At 47.1% G+C, this 20,299-nt stretch overlaps 4 protein-coding genes across 7 annotated transcripts in view; 2 read left to right on the top strand and 2 right to left on the bottom strand.

The window, feature by feature from the left end:
- Positions 1-42: 42 nt before the first annotated feature.
- On the bottom strand, positions 43-6,268 carry LOC121329299 (mitochondrial mRNA pseudouridine synthase RPUSD3-like). The gene is made up of 10 exons (XM_041274844.1): positions 6,185-6,268; positions 5,681-5,827; positions 5,423-5,592; positions 5,173-5,217; positions 4,542-4,632; positions 4,180-4,287; positions 3,869-3,953; positions 2,954-3,080; positions 2,228-2,367; positions 43-1,810 (listed from the first exon to the last, which is right to left on the bottom strand). The coding sequence occupies exons 2-10, from the start codon at positions 5,815-5,817 to the stop codon at positions 1,607-1,609; spliced, it is 1,107 nt and encodes a 368-aa protein (XP_041130778.1). The 5' UTR covers positions 5,818-5,827; positions 6,185-6,268; the 3' UTR covers positions 43-1,606.
- Positions 6,269-6,348: 80 nt separating this feature from the next.
- On the top strand, positions 6,349-10,720 carry glyctk (glycerate kinase). Of its 4 annotated transcripts, none has more exons than XM_041274843.1 (5): positions 6,349-6,435; positions 7,748-8,159; positions 8,374-8,525; positions 8,734-8,909; positions 9,212-10,720. In XM_041274843.1, the coding sequence occupies exons 2-5, from the start codon at positions 7,798-7,800 to the stop codon at positions 10,127-10,129; spliced, it is 1,608 nt and encodes a 535-aa protein (XP_041130777.1). In that variant the 5' UTR covers positions 6,349-6,435; positions 7,748-7,797; the 3' UTR covers positions 10,130-10,720. The 4 variants fall into 4 exon arrangements, with proteins under 4 accessions (XP_041130777.1, XP_041130776.1, XP_041130775.1 ...); XM_041274842.1 differs by lacking the exon at positions 6,349-6,435 and adding an exon at positions 6,483-6,921; XM_041274841.1 differs by lacking the exon at positions 6,349-6,435 and adding an exon at positions 6,483-7,053 and having other exon boundaries at positions 7,734-8,159.
- A 651-nt stretch (positions 10,721-11,371) lies between these two features.
- Positions 11,372-14,745, bottom strand: LOC121328615 (T-cell leukemia translocation-altered gene protein homolog). The gene is made up of 3 exons (XM_041273455.1): positions 14,389-14,745; positions 13,404-13,458; positions 11,372-12,826 (listed from the first exon to the last, which is right to left on the bottom strand). The coding sequence occupies exons 1-3, from the start codon at positions 14,597-14,599 to the stop codon at positions 12,784-12,786; spliced, it is 309 nt and encodes a 102-aa protein (XP_041129389.1). The 5' UTR covers positions 14,600-14,745; the 3' UTR covers positions 11,372-12,783.
- Positions 14,746-15,330: 585 nt separating this feature from the next.
- LOC121328614 (transforming protein RhoA) overlaps positions 15,331-20,299 on the top strand; it is a 10,867-nt gene continuing 5,898 nt past the window's right edge. The window contains exon 1 of the mRNA XM_041273454.1: positions 15,331-15,436. The gene's annotated coding sequence lies outside the window, so the exon portion shown is untranslated. The remainder of the gene's footprint in view (positions 15,437-20,299) is intronic.

Below are 20,299 nucleotides of genomic sequence, written 5' to 3'. Positions count from 1 at the left end.
CTTTTATCCAAAGCGACTTACAGAGACTAGGGAGGTGAACGATGCATCAACAACTGCTGCTGCAGGACCGAGACGGCACAGAATCTGTAACGGCAGGACATCACACAGCACTGTCTGGTGCGCAAAACTGCTGCACACTTAATAGTGCAAAATATAGAAAGACTAAAATGACAATCTTCTGACCAGAATGAAGAAACTGAGAAGGACTTGTAGTCAAATCGCTTGTCATTGTATTTTGAAGCTGCATTTTATATTTCTTACTGAACCCTCGAAGGCCTGAGTGGATTCCAGGGGCAAAGGGCTGTTAAAATATTAGAAAGATTGTCCTCTGTGTACAGATGTGCTTGTGGAAGGGTCCAGTGTTAGGGTATGTACGTTTTCCATTGCAGGGACTTAAAGGTGTCCATGGTTAACACAGCCTTCATTGTAGAGGGTTATTCCATGTGAAGAATGCTGTTGCAGATAATGTGAACCAGATGTTTTAGACTGTGGAATTCTGTAGGATTGAGACTGCACATGTTCAGTTGAGGTACACTTTATATAAGCTTAGAGGGGATGACACGAGTTTGAATCGCCCAGGTGAAATGAACTCACAGCTGCCCCCAGTTCTGAAAGGGTGTTCCCAGTTACTGTTTTGACTGCAACTTACGTGACTACCTCTATTTGATTAGAAGAAGAGGTTGCAGTCATTGTGAGGTTTCTGTGTCTTGAATAAGCAATGAATGTAAACCAACCTAATTATGTACAGACTCTAATCATCTGTTAAGAATAAGCTTTCATTAGTCAATAAACTGTGGAATTGGAATAATTCTGAAAGTACAATTGCCTGATAGTTACCACACCCTAGTCAGGAGCTGCTCTGAAGCCGCGATCCGGTTCACTCAGGAGCTGCTCTGAAGCCGGGATCCGGTTCACTCAGGAGCTGCTCTGAAGCCGGGATCCGGTTCACTCAGGAGCTGCTCTGAAGCCGGGATCCGGTTCACTCAGGAGCTGCTCTGAAGCCGCGATCAGGTTCACTCAGGAGCTGCTCTGAAGCCAGGATCCGGTTCACTCAGAAGCTGCTGACGTTGTTCTCTAACAGTGAAAATTCACTTTCGATCAGGAATGCTCACAATCACACACTTAGGTTTAAAGTAATGTTTTTATTTTCAGATATTTTGCACAGTACAAAAGGGACACCTTGTGAAGGAGATACGATCCAGTGGCTTGAACTAGATTTTAAAACCATGCAGAGTTTATTACTAACTTGTGAATTGTTCTCAAACCCAAACATTGTGACTGGATCGAATGACTGGGCGGCCGCAGCGGTAAGACATTTTATATGTATGTGTGGAATTTGCACTAATAAACTTTTTGTCATATTGTATAACTTTCTGGTGTGTGTTTTACTGGCATATATTTCAAAAGTAAATATTACCATATACCGTACACTTGAAAAAGATTTTCATATTGATTTCCTGAATGTTTAACTTTTTACATATTTGCATGAAATAGTCTGGGGGCGGAGCTCTGGTGCCAGTCTGCTAGCTCCTCCCCTGGGTGGGTCTCTCTCAAGCCCAGTGTTCTGATTAAGCATTCTGGAGGCGGGGCTCTGGCTCCATCTCTGTTAGCCCCTCCCCTCAGGAGGTGTTAATCCCAGCAAACACAGAGTTCTGAGAAAGTATTCTGGGGGCGGGGCTGTGACTACAGTCTCCTTTCGCTCCTTCCCCAGGGCAGGGAGATGCAGCTGCAGCAGGTGGAGGTGCAGGGGCATGCGGTGCATCTGCTGCTGTGTGAGATGCATCCTGCGCAAGAGCGCCTCCTGCAGGACCTGCCAGGGACAGACATACACAGGGACAGGGATGTGAGGGTTAAACAGGCCCACCGTTTTAAAAGATGGCTTAACATTCAGGCATTCATTAAACATTTCAACTCGGAGACTAAAATACGTGGTTGATGCAATCAAGGGCGATTCCCCCGGGCCTGCAAAATGCTCTAAAAAAACCCAGCTGTGGTTTATCCCATCAACGATCTGTTGCTGCAAATTGTACCAAACAGCTAGCACAATGTAGACAAGAGCTTAGGCACTGCCAACCTAAGAAATGCATCCGATCTGAGCTGCTAGCTTGAAAAGAAGGGAGGCAGGTCCTGGTGATAACTAGGCATGACTGTTCTGTAAATTAGCGTGGGCATGAACTCTCTCAGGAGCGTCTCTGTCGAGTGGAGGTGCAGCACAGCGGTTCGGTACCTGTGTGCGTGGCAGGGCGGTCTCCACAGGCAGCGAGATGGGCACCCCCAGGACTCGGCCCACCCTGGGTGAGTAGACATGGTCCCCCAGCACTGGGCTGAGCTTCACACTGAGGTGTACCTGCAGCTGGCTCTGGAAGGCTGGGGGGGAGACAGGCATGGCGATATACAACAGAGGCTAGTGTGGCACAGTGTGGGGCAGGCCTGGGCTTGACTACAATTGTAATGGTGCAGTCCGGAACTAAGTGCAGTTACAATGTGTAACGCTTTCTATTCAATGTGTGAACAAACACATAGCAATTTATAACAAGCAGAACAACAGAGCGCTCCCCCTGTCTAATGCTTTAGTCAGGAGCCGTTGTTACGAGAACGTGTGATGCGTGTTCCGCAGTCTAATGAGGATTGGCACTAATGAAGGAGCTCTGTAATAATAATAATAATAATAATAATAATAACCAGCACTGCGGGGCTCCTCTGTATTTCTGATTGGTTACAGAGTGTATGTTATTAGCTCTAATCTTGGACTAGCTTAGTTACTTCACCCTGGTAAGGTACTTGATATTAGTGCTAAACAGGGATGATGAAACTATCTGTCAGTCAGAATACGCTCCATGTAATAATCCTCACTGGCAGTGCTGTACAGTATAGAAGTACAATACAGTATAGTATAATATACGGTATTATATAGTACAGTATAATACAGTATATTATTAAAAAGAAGACTCACTGGAGAGGGGCTGCAGCTGCAGCAGGGAGCAGCCGGCCCCCGAGTCGAGCACTCGGTATCGGGTTCGAGTCCTCTTCACCTCCCTGTGAGTCACACTGCCTCTGGAGGGACTGAGCTCAGGAACCACCTACACACGGGACACACGTAGCGAGAGTCACGAACCACACACACACACGGGACACACAGCGAGAGTCACAAACCACACACACAGGACACACATAGCGAGAGTCACGAACCACACAAACACACAAGGGACACACAGCAAGAGTCACGAACCACACACACAGCGAGAGTCACGAACCACACACACACACACACACACAGCGAGAGTCACGAACCACACACACACACACACACACACAGCGAGAGTCACGAACCACACACACACACACAGCGAGAATCACGAACCACACACACACACACACACAGCGAGAGTCACGAACCACACACACACACACAGCGAGAGTCACGAAACCACACACACACACACACACACACAGCGAGAGTCACGAACCACACACACACACACACGCACACACACACAGCGAGTCACGAACCACACACACACACACAGCGAGAGTCACGAACCACACACACACACACAGCGAGAGTCACGAACCACACACACACACAAGGGACACACAGCGAGAGTCACAAACCACACACACACAGCGAGAGTCACGAACCACACACACGGGACACACAGGGAGTCACGAACCAATATCTTCCAAACTTCTATGAATGTTGCATGTTTTCTGACCTGTCTACTTACAGACATGTTTCAATGCTTTAGGGAGTCCAGACACTGGGGAGACGTTTCCTCCCCATGTGGTTCGTGATACAATGAGCTGGAATGAACCCTACTCTGCTTGCGTGACACGTGTCAGAGGCGTGGTATGTTTGAAACCCCCTCACCAGCTGAAGCGCCCCGATGGTCTGCAGCTTAAGTGGCACGTCGATCTCTCCCTCGGGGGGGTCCGGAGTCCCCACTGTCACTGCCCTGCAAACACAAACACACTGGCTCATACTCGTTGGCTGTAATCACCCTAACGCTCATTTCTAACCACACCCAAACAAGCGCCCCTCACAACTGCAACATAAACAAAATGACGTCAAGAATGACAGTCAAGAGAAACTGAGGTGCCAGGATGGACCAACAAAACAAATGACGGGGCTTCACTAGGCCCTGAGATTGAAACTGTGTGCGACTCCCAGCTCATTCTCACCAGTAGGTGGCGGTAGGGGTCTTCTGCCTCCTGGCTTTGCGAAAGTTATCTTCAAGGTGATTGGTGGTGTGATGGCACGTAGACAGCAGGACCAGTCCTGATTGGTCTCTTTGGGCAGGGAGGAAACAGAACAAGAGAATGAATTAGCTTCATAAACAAATAATTTAACTAAATTAAGAAAGAGACGACTCAGAGCAACACCTGAACCACCCCTTCCTGTTTCTTGCTATTATTATTATTATTATTATTGTAAAAGATGAAATGTTTGCGAGCAACACCTTTTCGCCAGTTTTGCATTTATTAATGAAGTTAGCACAATCACTGCAGTGTGATGGGAGAAGCTGCTGTGCCAGCACACTCACCGGGCTGCGGTTTTCACCACATGCAGCTCCCCCGTGAGAGACAGCGCCCCCTGCAGGTCAGGCAGTACGGTGCTCAGAGACAGCTCGTCACCTTGACAAAGAAAGAGAAAACAAGACCACCTGTTAATCTGAAGCGTTGTTCAGGGATGGGGAATCAGACTCCTATTGCACAGCAGTTTCACCCATTCTAGGTTTTACCACAAGCTTGATTAGCCCCAGTGTGTAAGCAACAAGCTTGTTTGGCTGTGTCGTATTAAACTCAGGAGTGGATCAAACTGCTATGCAATGGCAGTCTTCTTTCCATACCTGGAGTCACAGGGTACACTCGACAAGCAAATCTGGAACACTGCTGCAAAGCGATTGTGTTAGGAAGGAGGACGTGAGGTCATTAGAGTCCTCTATTGCTCTGGGCTCTAAATCTTAAGGGGGGTTTTGTGCCGTTTGATAAATCTGTAGTTTAATGTCTTTACATTTTACTTTTTGGATGAAGCGGTTCATGTCAATTGATCGTACCCTTGACCTTATGACAAATGTGCCCCTAGCCAAAAGACTGCGAGTAGATTGTTCTATATAGCAATACATCGTGCATCCTGAGCTGAGCTGCCCACTCCCTAAACACAAAGCACCTCACCTGTTATGGGCAGTCCAGGAGGTTTATTGAGAGCCACAAGAGGACCTGAAAAGAAAAAAACGACACATGACATCAGGGGTGTTCATTACAGTACACCCCCATCACAGCTACAGCACACATAACTAACTCCAGGGACAGAAAGAGGAATCCCAGGGCACAGCTCACTGGGGTTAAGGGTGTGTTTGTTTTCACGGTTTCTATGAAATGTACCTCGACCGTGCTGTGCCCTGGTCGTCATGGGTTACCCTACCGGCTCTGTAGATCAGGCTCCTCTGCAGCAGCTCTGTCAGCTCCTCTCGGGACAGCCTCCCCACCTCTGGGACCCCTGGGCTCTTGAGGATGCTCGCCCTCGCCCTCTCCCCCCTCCGCTCCCGGGAGCCTCTCTCTCTGGGGCTGGGCCCTGGTACATCCATCCCATACCTGTAGACAGCACAGCAGAGTAGCAGCAGGCATGGGACTGAGACCCCCGTCCCATAGCAGTTCAAAAAGCCGGTCCGGTCTAACTCACCACGCCCCCGTGCTGTAGAGATGGGGTACTGCAGCTCCTGAGACACATGGCATAAACACGTAGGGGTCCTGAAGAGCTGGGGCTGTCCATCTCCTACCTGCTCCTGCTGCACTCAGCCGCCTGAAAATGCAACGCATCTTGGTAGGTCTGTAAACGGTAAACACCGGCAGGGAATTAACGCGAGAGAGAGAGAGCGTGTACTGTCATCCTGGCCATGCTTGCTTAGCAAGTCTGCTTCATTATCTCAGGGTGATTGATGCACTGTCAAGGTCGCATTGCTTATCCCCCTGGTAATCTCAGGAACACTTCTCAGCACGGTCCTGCCGTAGCAACACACTGACCGGACACACACACTCTCCCCCTGTCCTTACACTACAGTACTGTACGTGAACCGTGCACAGTTGCAGCGCTGCATTATCAGATAGTCCTGTTAATACCCCCGCCCCTTCCAACTTCCAAACCAAAGTGACACTTTATTTTAGGGTCAGAAAAGAGAATACAGACCGGTACTTCACAATTCAGAGTGAGGTCAATCCGCCGCTCAGCCGGGTAGCTCGGCTGTGGTCTCGTATCTTCAATAAAGCTGGGTAATATGCGAATTCGCTTATGGGCCACCGTAGTTGTAGGCTTCAGAATGTGGAACTGCATTTCCCAGAATGCAACTGTGCGTGGTTTGGAAGTTAAGCTCGAAGCGATTCAAACACTCTTCTGTATGAGTTTATGGATTTTAGCATTGTTTATAAGTATAATGCAAGGTACTCAAAATGCACGTATGTTGTTGTTTTTTTTTTAATTATTATAAATATTGATGTATAGAGTCGAGCAAGTTTGTATTAAAACATTATTTCCATGTTCTTAACATGATACTGTAACGGTGCGTCGCGTAATATAATACGCAGTTCCAGGACTCTGCTTAATTAAGGTCACGCTAAGCTTGGGCTGGTGTCAGTAATTTAGCTGCTTGCAAAGTTTGAAACTGCTCTATAATAATAAGCGCGACTTTCTCTCTGCAGCCCAGCCTTGCACATTATTCCTAGTAATTGATCATTCCTGAAAGGGCTGGATGCCGGCCCCTCTCTCTTACCCCCCACGCAAGCGGTTTGTTATTGCAGCCTCTGGCAATAATTAAGCATTAAATCAACACACCACTGTGTCCAGAGGGCAAGTATGCGAGCTTGCTGGAATAGTGAAGTTTAAACGCAATCAGCCAAGACAGCTTGCAGAAACACACGGGAATTAAGGTACTGGCACAGTGTTATGAACTGTTCTCCTCGGTGTAGCTGCAGAAAGACGGGCTAGCTGAGAGAATTCTCCTTCATCCTAACACTAATCGAAAGAAGACAGTACACTTTTACACGGGCCGGTCTGACCAGGTAAAGAGCGCGGTCCGGCTTTTTGAACCTTTTCGTCTCACATTTAACCTGTTCATGTCTGTTAACTATTTTTCTGTAGAGTGCTCTCTCTCTCTCTCTCTCTCTCTCTCTCTCTCTCTCTCTCTCTCTCTCTCTCTCTCTGATCACGAGGGGTTAGAGGTTTCAGTCAGTTGCGTTCACAAGAATTCTGGTAGTTTCTGTAGCTTTTTTAAAATTTTAAATAAGTGTCAATTTGTATTTAAAAACATATGTAAACTCAAACAAAATAAACCAGATTGATTGGGTGTACTGCCTGTCAGTGACCAGTAGGAGGAGCGCTCCAGTGTTCAAACAAGGAACGCAATGAATGGGTTTGTTCTCGTTTTTTTTTTTTTTTTTTTTTTCTTCAAAATACAAAAATGCTGCAGAATGTTTTGAGGGAACTATCTGCACGGCTCTCTCAGCAACAGAAAAGTAAGCATGTGAAGGTCGCTCAGAGGCCAGCCTGCTGGCTGATTGCAAACAAATAACATGTCAATAAAAAGTAATTAATTAACCCTTTCACGCAAGGCAGCCTTCAGTTAAAGACAGATTTATTATGTGTCTCAAACTACTTTTTTTTCAGCTGCTTTAAATATTTAATGGATAAAAAAAAAGTTCAAATTAAATTGAAAGCCTCTTCCCCTAAATCTTTAAAACAGAATGCTTTTTTCAGACCTGGTGTGCCAGGATTTGGTGTCTGCTAGTGCTGTGTGACCCCTTCCCATGGCCAGTGGTTTGTGTGGAGCAGCTGGTAGCGTGTTGCTCAGCAGTGCCCCCAGTGGGCTGGGCGGGAGAAGCAGGAAGATGATGACGTTGTGGACACAGGGCCGCGAGGTGTTCGGCGCAGCGGTCAGTGCTGTGCTCCCCGAGAACATGATGCGCGGGAGGCTGGCTCTGCAGGGAGAGCGCCTTCTGGTGGACGGCAGGAGCTTTGCGCCGACGGGGAACGTGCACCTGGTGGGCTTCGGCAAGGCTGTGCTGGGCATGGCGGCCGCTGCAGAGAGGATTCTGGGAGATCACCTGGTCAGGGGCGTGGTCAGTGTGCCCCACGGGATTCAGGAGGCTCTGAGACAGGCAGGCAAGGGGTAAGCGTCACAACTCTGCTTTCTGGATGCTATTAATAATGATGAGGATTGACCTGATCATTGGCACAGACGCCAAGGGGGGTGGTTTTTACCCTGTCGTGCATGCCAGTAAAAAAAAACCTATATGGGGATATGTTGAAGCTCTGGCCTCAGATGAAGCTCGGAGGTAGTGTGTTACCTTTCTTGCATGAAAAATGTATTGATTGTGTCCCAGGGAGATGCTGCTTCGTCCTGACAGCCGGATCACAGTGCTGGAGGGAGCGCGGCACAACCTCCCAGACAGAGACGCCATGGAGGCTGCTAGCGCCATCAGAGAGCTCGCCAGTGGGCTGACGGAGCAAGACCTGCTTCTGGTGCTCATCTCCGGTGAGCAGAACACTCCCACTGCACCGGGTTTAGTACCGGATCATTGTTTGTAGTGCTAGATCTGAACTAGAGCTGGATTTCGTTAAGAGCAATATGCTGTTTTTATTAATAATGTATTTTCATGATGCAAACCGCTGCAGTTTAGATGAGCGGAAGGGAGCCCAGGTGGGGTTGCTGTCTTCACTGGCTGTGTCTGTGTTCCCTGCAGGGGGGGGCTCTGCCCTCCTACCCGCCCCCACCCCCCCGATCACCCTGGAGGAGAAGCAGAGTCTGACCCGGCAGCTGGCTGCCCAGGGAGCCACCATCCAGGAGCTGAACACCCTGCGCAAGGCCCTGTCTCAGCTCAAGGGAGGGGGGCTGGCCCGCTGCGCTCACCCTGCACAGGTGGGACTGCACGGGGTTCAACACTGCTGACCTGGTTACCTGCACAGGGCTACAAACTCACACTAGCTCTGGGGGTTTAGAAACCAGCCCCAACTTCAGTATTGCATGGTTATTTTTATTATTATTGTTATTTTAAAATGATATTATATTTTGCACAAGTTAAATATATTCCATTCCCCATTGTTAATTCTATAGAAACTTGCCTGATCGCTGAACAGAAAACATACAAACAAAACCAGAATCTTGTAATGAATCTCCTCCGTGTGTGTCAGTGCTATGAAGACCCCTCTCGTTCTCCTCAGGTGGTAAGCCTGATCCTGTCCGACGTGATTGCTGACCCCCCGGAGCTCATCGCCAGCGGCCCCACGGTTCCCAGCCTAGCCGATCCGGGGGAGTGCTGGGCCATCCTGGAGAGATATGGGCTCCGCTCCTCGCTGCCCCAGTCCGTGCGGGACGTCCTGTCGGGGCTGGGGGGCACGGGGACGGGACAGGAGCAGGCAGGCTCTGGGCTCGTGCACAACGCCATCATTGGCTCCAACACACTGGCCCTGGAGGCAGCCTCGGCCCGGGCGCAAGAGCTGGGCTTCTTGCCCGTGGTTCTGTCCCCGGCCGTCTGTGGTGAGGTCCAGGCCGTCTCCCGGCTTTACGGACTGCTGGTCCGGTTTGCGAGCCAGGCTCAGTCTGAGGAGGGTCCGGAGGGGAGCCTGAGGGAGGCTATACTGGGGATGGGCCCGGAAGTGGGAGTCCCGGACTGGGATCTCCGGCACACCTTGAAGGTTTTGGAGGAGTGCAGAGGGGGAGCGCTGTGCCTGCTGTCCGGCGGGGAGCCCACAGTGCAGCTGAGAGGGAAGGGAAAGGGGGGCCGCAATCAGGAGCTGGCCCTGCGCGTGGCGGTGGAACTGGGACAGGGGGGGTCCTCCCTGCCTGCCCCCCTGGGGGTGGCATTCCTCAGCGGGGGGACAGACGGGCAAGACGGCCCCACGGATGCGGCTGGAGCAATCGCTGACTCCCTGCTGGTGTTGGAGGCAAGGGAGCAAGGTCTGGACCCCGCTGAGTTCCTGGACAACAATGATTCCTACACCTTCTTCACACGCCTCTCCGGTGGGGACCGGCTGATCCGGACCGGCCTCACCGGAACCAACGTCATGGATGTGCACCTGGTTCTGATCCGGGGAGAGGAGGCAGGTTCGGGAGCCCATGCTGCTCTAGGGAAATCATAGGGAACCTGGGGTACCTACTATATTCACTATGCAGTGGGGACTTCATGGAAATACAGGCCAGTGAAGCAGTTTGATCAGTCTTATGTCCAGAGTGCACTCAAGTAATTTCCCGCATTCAAACTGAGTTCTTAAAAGACATGTAAAAAAAAAAATACTGTTCATGTGTTTTTTGTAAAAAGAGGAAAAAAAACGATAATATTTACTAATACAAAAAATATATCTGCTTTAAAAAACATTTTTGTCTGTGTATTTTGAATCAAGTTTGTTCATTGAAATGCTGCATCTAATGTGTGTTCCAGCAGCTGGGAGTGAAAAAGCTGTGTGTTCTGCAGGCTGTCATCAAGCAGGGCTGAGAATGGTAGTTTGGATACAAAGAGACTTTATAACTGTGTGCTGAGGGGAGTTCTTCCATCCCCAGTACAGTCGACTATTAGCAAGGAAAGATGGTTGCTCAGGGCCTGATTTGCACCACCACCCTGAACCTTACCCCCCGGTGCTAATCTGTGAACCTTACCCGCCGGTGCTAATCTGTGAATTTTAACCCCGGTGCTAATCTGTGAACTGTGACTCTGTGAAACCAGCCTGCACTGCTGTTATGTGTAATGTGTAAAAAACAAATGTGTGTTTTTGATCAATCTTGTTTACCGTTTCACTGGTCCTTTGTTACTAGTGTAATGAAAGGAGGGGTCTAATAAAATCCACCGTTCAAGAAACGTCAGCAGGAATAAAAAGGATAAACAGTCATGTTAAAGGGAGTTCAGCAATTAAAACACACGCACGCACGCAGAACTGAGCACAAGCGGCCACGACTGCAAACCGCCAGTCTGTTTGCACAGCTGTCTGCCAGTTTTGCTCTGGGAACACAGAGCACAAGGGAAAAGGCTCAGTAAACACCCCACTTTTTTTAAAACGTGTTTTTAAAGAGCAGATCAAAGTTTCCATTCCAGTTCTTGGAACACCGTATCAGGTTGAGAAGTGTACAGAATTATTTAGTGTTGATATAAGTGACCAACAGGAATTTTACCAGACATTACACCAGCTTGATACCCCCCCGATCTAACAGTGCAGCACGAGAAACACCTGCAAGGCTGAAGCTTCCGCAATTCCAGGCACGTCACTCAGTGTCAATGCAGAGTCGAAATAAAAATAACACGAGAGACATACTGCAGCTAATAAATGTGCTTAGCAACAGAACTGAAGTGCTGAAAATCTACTGACAAAACAGGGAGGACTAGGGAAAAGTGTCTCAAAAAATATTTTTTATTAAATAATAATCATTCAAAAAAACAAAAATTAACTGACAGCCCCCTTGACCCACCAGGGAGCCCTACTGTCTTCAATTAAATTAATGAACTAGCGCCCTCTATTAGTCAATTCAAGAAAATCATCCCGTCAGCTCCTATCCAGCTGCTCTCTCCGGCCATGGCCTCTTTCTCTGGGGCAAATTCCAGGGAATGTGCAAGTCGGAGACTCTTCAGTACAGTGCCCCTCTTTGAGCAGCAAGGCAGAAGTGGCATGGAGCTGTACTTTGATTTTCTACTCCTCATTTATTGGGTTTGACGTTGATTGCTGCTGTGGCGTGAGCCTCTTGCCAGGTCATCAGTGTTAAAGAGAAATTGTTCTGATTAGATAAAGGTTTGGATTGATTGATTGGCGCCACTAACTTTAGCAGAGCTTCCAAACCCCACAATTGAAAGTGCTGAGACAGAAAGCCATTACTACCTTGCAGCTCTACTAAGGGTGGCACCTTCCACAGACTACGGCCCTCAGTGGTGAAAGCACAGGGCCGTGGTGTGAGAGTGTGGGTCTGCACCCTGGCTCACAGATGACGAACAGCACCGTGTCTTCCCAGTGTGAGCCAGTGTGGGACGGAGAGGTACCATCTGGGACCAGAGTGACCACCAGCTGGAGAGCACTGAACACAGGATCAGAAAACAAGCAACAAGATCAAAAGTGCACAAGTCCAAATAACTGCGGGGTTACCCCGGTCTAAATAACTGCGGGGTTACCCCAGTTTAAAAAGCAAAGACAATCCGGAAAGAAAGAGAGCTTAACCTTGCGTTTAAAATCCACGTGGTTTCCGTACCGCTGATCAGCCCGAGTGCGACGAGTTCAGCTGCAGCTCTTTTCATTCTCAGTGGCTTTGGCTTGGAATACGCAGATATCTCAAAGACTTGGGTCACCAGGTGACTCCATGCACACTAGGACCGTTTGGGACAGGTCAGACTGTTCCCAATGCATGCTGGTAAGTGATGTCCTGCTGTGAAAGGTACCTGAGACAGGTCAAAAGGACCAGAATGCACTGCGATGTGAGTGGAAAAGCCTGAACTGTCTCAAACTGTCCTAGTCCACATGGAGTCATCTGTTAGCCAGAGTAAAGCAATGTTAGAAAGCTAACTCAGAGAATTTGCCTGTATACAATAAATACCCCGTTAGTTAGGGCAGGAAGGCTTGGGATTCACTGCTTCCCCTGGTGCCCCAGGTTAAACCTGTTCTGTTTTTAAAAAAACACACAAAATACAAAGTGCTACATCTATGAGCCAAGGAGGCGGGCCACATTGACTCTGAACACCCTCCTCCATATGTGACTGGTTGAGATGCAAGGCTCTACAATCTGATTGGCCACACAGGCGCGGCGGGTCACAGCAAGGTCCTCACTCCCGGCGTGGTTTGGAGCCGTCCCCAGCAGAACTCTCCCTGGACAAAATCAAATAAAAATGTAATTTCAAATAAACAAGACACTGTAACCTTACGCTGACAATATAACTATTCACGAAAGAGACCGGCCCTAATAGAGAGAAAAATCACTATGCGCAGACATGTGTAGCAGTCCCCGTGTTGAAATGCACAGCCTTTGTAAAACACTAGAGCACAAACAGCCTTAAAAGGAGAGTCCTTTGCTTTTATATTGAATTTACTAGGATCTTACACAATCATATTCCTAATACAAAGCATCACTAGCTCTGCCCATCAACTTCAACAAAAGCAAGGGAGCCAGTGTTTCACCCCCCTCCCGTCTCCACTGCTCCTCTCCATCACCGTGGGGACCCTGATTCACCCCCTTCCCATCTCCACTGCCCCTCAGTACACAAGCCCTGCCCCTCTCCATCACCATGGGGACCCTGCTTCACCCCCCCTCCCGTCTCCACTGCCCCTCAGTACACAAGCCCTGCCCCTCTCCATCACCATGGGGACCCTGCTTCACCCCCCCTCCCGTCTCCACTGCCCCTCAGTACACAAGCCCTGCCCCTCTCCATCACCGTGGGGAACCTACCAGCTGTTGAAATTTGGTGAGGTCTCTGGGGTGCCTCCATTCTGGCCAACAGTGCCTGTGGAAGAGCAAAGACATCCGTCACATCAACCTGCCATTCAAAAGGGGCTCCGTCACATCAACCTACCATTCAATAGGGGCTCCGTCACATCAACCTGCCATTCAACAGGGGCTCCATCATGTCAACCTGACAGTCAATATGGGCTCCAGCGCAGCGACCCGTCGCATATCAGAGAGATACAGGACATAACATAACAGGAGACAGGGTCACAATACAAGGATCCACCGTGATAGAAGACTAAAAGCAAAGCATTGCTCATTAAACAACATCAAATAATTGCGTTGCATTCTCATCATATAACCTTCTACCAAAACCCCACATTACCGTCCTTTCCAGGTGTCTATGCAGGAAATAGGACTCCTATTGCAAGGCACTTTGACTCTTTCCAGGTTTTAATACAAGCTTGATTAGCCGCAGTGTACACGTAACAGACTCAGATGCGTCTTATTAGACTCGTAGTAAAACCAGGCATGGATCGAACTGCTATGCAATGAGTCTTATTTCCCTCCCCGTGATAGCGGTTTTGATTTGTTTATGAAGAGGTCTGTATATGATGTGGTCTAGGATCCGTGCACAAACTATTCAGACCAACAACAAATAAAACGAAACAAACCCAAAAATGAAGCATGAATAAACGGCAGCTGTTACTAGCTAGGACTGTGACTGGCACTGAGGCTGCTGCACAACACGAACTCACCTTCTCTACGCCTAACCCAATGCAGCACAGTACTGATCTTTCACTGATGTTAATCAATGACAGCAGTCTTTTAGGGGGCGTCTTACTGGCAGTATAATTTGTACTGGTATAGGAGCCCCGTTGCAAGACCGCTGCCAGTAGATTTTGTACTGGTTTGAACCACTCCAATAATAATAATAATATAATAATAATAATAATAATAATAATACTACTATTACTACTCAGCTCACCTTGCCGGTGGTACATGTCGTTGACAGTTGTTCCGTACACTTTCCAAGCAAAGTGAATGGACACCAGACTAATCAGCAGCCAGCCCAGCAGGATTTTGAAGATCGACACTCTCGTATCACTGGCGGCCCAGTCTTGACCAAACTCCGTGAGGAAGGACAGCAGGCAGTCTACAGTATACGAGACGATCTCTAAACACCACGGTGCCTCCATTGCTGCAGGACAGCGCTGGCTCGCAACATTACAAACACGCTGCGGGCTTTGGGCAAACTGTCAGCGCCTTCCGCCAGCACCATCCACCGAGGCGGAGAAACCGTGCTGGCAGATTGCATTACTGCTTCTAACGATACTTTCTACATGTACGTACAGAAAACCTACAATTTTAGACGACTTATTTTCAAGAAACGCGATTCACTTGAATGTTAATTTAATAACCGACTTGTGTTTTTTTTTTTTTTTTTTTTAAATCGAATCTGTTTCTGTGGATGTAAAATTAGCGTCACGTGATGTAAGGCAGTGCACAAAGAAGTCGAAAGTGCAGAAATCCTTTTACTAATTATGTTTTCTGGGGAACACTGCTAGTGTAAAATAAAGGGGTGTCGAGCGCAGTGCTTGAGGGAATGACGTTGGTTTTTATTATCAGGAGGTTTTTCTTTCAAGACATCTCGTCTGCCAAGTCTGGGATGGCAATAGCAAGTCGCTCATTGCATGGCGGTTCGAGCCACTCCTGGTTTGCTGTTAGTTCATTAAGACACGCCTGAGCTTGTTCCCTGCCCGCTGTGTGTAACCGAGCTCGAAGTAAGACCTGGCATGGGCGCTGCTGCTCTGCAACAGAGACTCAATCCGGGCAACCTGCTCCCCTGCCCCTCGCCCCGTGGCCGCGCAGGCGTGGCCCATGCTCGTCCCCGCTGACCCCCCCCCCCCAGAAAAGGCGGGGGCGCGCTTCTCCCGCCCGTGCGCGTCCACGCGAGAGCCGGGTTTGCGTTGTAACGGAGAGGCGGATTGAAACGGGAGTTTCAATAGAGAATAAGCGGTGTAACCGAAGCGCAGGTAAGCCCCGTTTAGCAGCACCGTGTTTACCGGCCGGCCGGGTGCGAGTCGAGGGGAAGCTGTTTGAAAGTTGTGTTAATGTCTGGTTTTTTGGGGTTTTTTCCGCATTTCTTTTTCTGTCGGAGGGTGCGACAGTAAGACGCTTCCGCCCTGCGCTCTGGTTCGTGTGACCCGAGAGATTCTCGCCTTTTTAAATGTGATTTAGCAAAAACAGAAAACTTCGTCAGGGAATCGAGATGTGCAGTGTTTGGAAGTGATGTTGAGACTTTATTGCACGGTTTATTTGATCGTCTGCGTGTTTTTTCTTCTGAGATTACATTGCCGAGTCTGAAATCTCACGTTAACATGCGATATATACTAAAACTATATAATGCTGTCATCCCAGTGGCGTCTGCTATTTGAAACCCCGCTAAACAATTAACACAAACCCTAAACATTTGCCGTTTGTTTGTAGTAATGACTGTTTTAAATATGTGTGTGTATATTTTTTACTTTTAAATACTATTGATCAATACGAAACCGTGTACATGTTCTTTGGTCTGGTATGAATAGTGATTTTCACATGAAGTAAATATTTGAAAAATATTTTAACTGGAGTTTGTAACAACAGCCACATTTCAGTAAAATATTTAAAGATAACCAAACAAACAATATTTTTAGTACGGTGACATATTGTAAATACACAACCTTTTCTTGCCTAGAAGTAATACAGATTGTACGTGTAAATATTGTGATTTATTTTATATAAAGTACTTTGGCAGTAACAGCGGGAAAGTGTTGAAATGTTTTAGATATACTTTTATAAGGTTTTTTTTTTTAACAGATCTGGTAGTAACTGAAATATACTTTAACATTTCAGATAAGGACTGCGTTAGTCGTTTTGTTTCCTCACTAAGTATAGTCTGAATTCAAAATAACAAAGGCCTTCTCTTTGTTTTTGTGCCAATTAAAAAAAAAAAAAAAAAAAAGAAAAGATTAAATGGTGATTCCGAGCCCGATCTTTAAATACGTAGTTTTTAAAGTAGCGTTAGTGTTATTAGTAATGTGAAGGCGACGTTGTTTGATAATGATCTGGTGGGCGAAACAATATCACAAAAAAAAGCCGAGCTTGACAAAGAAGTAGCCGCAGCCCGGCGCTTCCTCTAACCGCGACCCGAGATACGACCAGCCATCTGTTGCCGTTTGACGCCATCTTGCAGTCGGGGGTGGTTATAATGTGACCCAACCCAAGACAAATCGGGTTAAACAGCCGGGCCCGTGTGGGGCAGATACTTGGGACGGGGTGCAATACAGTTCTTAGAAGGCCGAGGCTGCCCTTCCTTGTACGTGTCTGTATCCCAAACCAGCTTAACGGGATCTGCAATAGCACGGCTGTTGTATGGGGTCGAGGGCGCTGGATGAAAACACGTTTAGCTTCACTTTTGTCGTGTGACCATGCAATGTTTGTTTTGCCTTGGTGTGGATAGTGGGAACATCTTAAAAGCCCTGCGATAAATAAACAGCACAGGGCAGAGTGCCTTGTTTACACATGTCGGGGTCGTGTTACATTTAGGGATACACTACAAGACCTGGCTGTGCCCTCCAGCTCAGTAACGCAGTGCCAGTACGCGCGTCACTCACATTTTTGTTGTGGTTTTGTTTTTTGGTCAACCTATTTACGTGGGATGTGACGTTTTAGAAACGCTTGCTTTTCAAATTGCTACCCCATGCGATTAATGTTGTGATTGTTTCTTGGGTTTACCCGAAACCGATTCAAAACGTAGCAAATGCCTTGACAGAGCTCCGGGTAATTGTGGCGTTTTGAACCGCTCAGCTCCAGTTCCTCCCTGCGGACATGGCTGCTGTTATGGCAAGCTTTGAATGCCAGAGCGAAGTTGGTAGTGCAGCAGCTTGACACGGTACTGTGATTTGTTCTGAAACGAGTTAACAGCCATCTTGTACAATTCCTCATGACATTATTGCCGAGTCTTATTACCACCCCCTCTTGTAAAACAAGAGTTGTGGTTTGTGTAAAGCGTTTACATTGTGATCCAGACCTACCTGTCTAGTCATTGACTGGTCCTGGCAGGGGGGGGGGGGGGGGGTAATTTTTTTAAACGAAGGCTCGCATTTTGAAAAAAGCTTAATGCACTGTGATAAGTTTGAAGTGTGTTATCGATTTCTAAAACACTGTTGCTGTTCTGCTGAAATGTAGGTACGCCTCTTAAACAATTTAAAGATGGGGTCCTATTTGCTCAGCTCAAGATAACTCCATTTTATTTAATGTTGCATTATTGATTTTGAATCCCGATTCCCAGCCACTGTACATACATAGTTGTGTTCTGGGGTAATGTTCAGTTTGGGTGATGCTGACATTTTGGCTATATTGGTAATGACCAACTAAATGGCACCAGATGCATGTTTTGTAGCTGGGAGTAGATTTTGTTCCTCTGACAGCAGTAAGTTGTGGTTTATTTACTTTTCTTCATGCCAATGGAAACTGTAGCATTACTACACTTTCCTAGGACCTAGCCGTAAGAATATTTCCTATACCAAAAAACAAAATAGGCATACAGTAACGCATACAGTACACAGGGGGAAAGGGGAAGGTTTTGAAAGCTCTTTATGTTTGTGTTTTGTTTGTGTCTGTCTTTGTCAAAGGGCACAGCCTCCCTTGTATGTAACAAGGCAGAGACTGGGCACACACCACAAGCAAGCGTCTGGATTGCTGTGCAGAAGAGCCGCACTGGTGTGTGTTGTGGTGAAGATGCTCTCTAGCGGTGTGTGGGGTCTCCGGTCCGAGCCCAGCCTCCGTCCCTGTAACGTGTGCATGTGTCTCTAACACGGTTTGAAGACCACACTGTGACTAACACCACAGTACTCACTGCTTCATTCAGTTTACTAAGATTGATCAGAACTGTGCCAGAGGATTCTGTCCCTCTGGTAATGATTCAGAACTCTTTTTATTTCGATCTCAACAGTTTTGTTAGTTTTTTTTTTTAAGTTCTGTACTTCTAGCATACAGCTGAAAGACTGTTAATGGCCCTCAAGCAAAGTCATTTGTACAGTATTTAATAACACACACCTCCACACACATTTTACTTTCCATTGTGCACATAACATTTCTGTTCCAGTTTCACAAAGTAATCCATTCTAAAATTGAGAACATATTATAAACTGTTAAGTTTACAATTAGTGTAAATTGTAAGACACAAATCACCCATTGCATAGCAGTTTCACCCATTCAAGGTTTTACGATGAGATTTATTAGTTACAGTGGATAGGTAACAAGCGCAGGTGTTTCTTATTAAACTCATAGCAAAACCAGGATTGGATCAAACTGCTGTGCAGTGGCTGTCTTATTGCCATCCCTGCATGGTAAAATATAGCCTATTGCAGCCCCGTTCCCTCAATAGGTCCCAAACTGATTGAACAGGAGATGCACAGCATTCGGTGATGTGTGCTTCTTGTCTTCTAGTTACCTACCTTTGTGTCTGTTCCTATTGCTAGAACACTGAGCAGCCTAAACTCCTAGATTGTAAAACAATCTTCTGCAGGGACACAAGTTCTTCCCCTCCATAAGAACATGCTACTTGCAGCAGCAGAAAGTTAGAAGTGACTTACTCAAACTGTTTTAGACCAGAAATAAAAAAAGAACATCACTGATGTTTTTCAGCTTCTCCTTATAGTAAAAGGTAACAAGCTTCTTAAATATGTGTTTTAAAAAGTGTTTGGGAGGGGCACTGCATCTTAACATACAGTAGTCAGATTTCTGCAGGGAGTCTGTTTCCTGGGCAGGATGGCTCAGTCTTTGTTAATCAAATGTTGGCTCTCATTCTAGTTCTTCTGTAACAAACGTCTGCTGCGAGTCAAAGCAGTCTGCTTCCGAACAGCACAGTGCAGTGATTGAGCGCGCTCTCCCTTCAAAGCTGCCTTGTGTTTCAGTGTTGGGCGTTTGAGTCGGAAAGCTGCTGTGGAAGGCTTTGAATCACTCGGGGCTTCTGTTTGTTTACTCCCACTTTCCACACTGCAGTGTGTGACGGAGTCATTTATTTATTTGACTTAATCGTGTGGTTCCTCCAGACTGCTTATTGTGTGAAGTGAATCTGTGATCTCGTGCAGGCTGGTGTGTATTCCCATCACAGGTTTGTGACACCTTTTTACATTACAATTTGATTAATAAATCGGTAGTTTCATTTTTTCCCCTAAGTTAACTAGTCATGGGAATTATTTTCTACAGCAAAGCTGTATTTGAACGGTTGGCAAAGCAATCCAGGCTTTCAACACTGTCACTTGATTTGCCACCTAACAGATTGGTTCTTGAATGATAAATACAGCCCGACTCCAAGTAGCACTTTTTATGAAGAATTTCGGCTGCTGTTATAGTTTGGCTCAGGAGTTGCTCCGGGGCTGTGATGAATATATATTTCAAAACAGGCGTGCTCATTTGCTTGGTAAACACTGTAAAGGTGTCTGGATGGACGCAGGACGTCCTATCTTCAATCATTTTGGAGGGGCAGCTGTTCTTACTCCGATAGTCAAGGTTCCTTTTCTTCATGTGATCATTTCCTCTATCGACTCGCTTTTTAAGGAAGGGGTGAAATAAGGCAACGGGGTGGTTTCACAGACTAGGGGTTAGCACTAATCTTGTACATAACCATAACTAACTGTACATAACCTTGTCAGTGTATTTTAATGCAAGTTCCTAATTTAACACTGGATGATAGGTGTTCTCTGGTAAAGTAAGGCTGCTGTATATCTGCCCCACTGGATTTCCAATTAAACATCTCTATTAGTCTTTCACCTGTACTGCAACTTCTCATGAACACAGTATTTAATTGCTTGAAAGAGATTCTCTATTCTAGTCGGAGAGTGATCGCGTAG

The sequence above is a fragment of the Polyodon spathula genome, chromosome 16, assembly GCF_017654505.1.
Source record: "Polyodon spathula isolate WHYD16114869_AA chromosome 16, ASM1765450v1, whole genome shotgun sequence".
Taxonomy (NCBI): domain Eukaryota; kingdom Metazoa; phylum Chordata; class Actinopteri; order Acipenseriformes; family Polyodontidae; genus Polyodon; species Polyodon spathula.
Note: the sequence above shows the minus strand (reverse complement) of the source record. Positions and strands in the feature narration are given on the sequence as shown.

What these genes read in the sequence shown, in the direction of transcription:
- LOC121328615 (XM_041273455.1), bottom strand. Translation starts at nt 14,599, where the DNA reads ATGGAGGCACCGTGGTGTTTAGAGATCGTCTCGTATACTGTAGACTGC. An exon ending in CGACATGTACCACCGGCAAG is followed by an intron (nt 13,459 to 14,388) that starts GTGAGCTGAGTA and finishes GCTCTTCCACAG; the next exon opens with GCACTGTTGGCCAGAATGGA. An exon ending in TCACCAAATTTCAACAGCTG is followed by an intron (nt 12,827 to 13,403) that starts GTAGGTTCCCCA and finishes GATTTTGTCCAG; the next exon opens with GGAGAGTTCTGCTGGGGACG.
- glyctk (XM_041274843.1), top strand. Translation starts at nt 7,798, where the DNA reads ATGGCCAGTGGTTTGTGTGGAGCAGCTGGTAGCGTGTTGCTCAGCAGT. An exon ending in CTGAGACAGGCAGGCAAGGG is followed by an intron (nt 8,160 to 8,373) that starts GTAAGCGTCACA and finishes ATTGTGTCCCAG; the next exon opens with GGAGATGCTGCTTCGTCCTG. An exon ending in GCTTCTGGTGCTCATCTCCG is followed by an intron (nt 8,526 to 8,733) that starts GTGAGCAGAACA and finishes TGTTCCCTGCAG; the next exon opens with GGGGGGGCTCTGCCCTCCTA.
- LOC121329299 (XM_041274844.1), bottom strand. Translation starts at nt 5,817, where the DNA reads ATGCGTTGCATTTTCAGGCGGCTGAGTGCAGCAGGAGCAGGTAGGAGA. An exon ending in GAGCCTGATCTACAGAGCCG is followed by an intron (nt 5,218 to 5,422) that starts GTAGGGTAACCC and finishes TTTTCTTTTCAG; the next exon opens with GTCCTCTTGTGGCTCTCAAT. An exon ending in GTGGTGAAAACCGCAGCCCG is followed by an intron (nt 4,288 to 4,541) that starts GTGAGTGTGCTG and finishes CCCTGCCCAAAG; the next exon opens with AGACCAATCAGGACTGGTCC.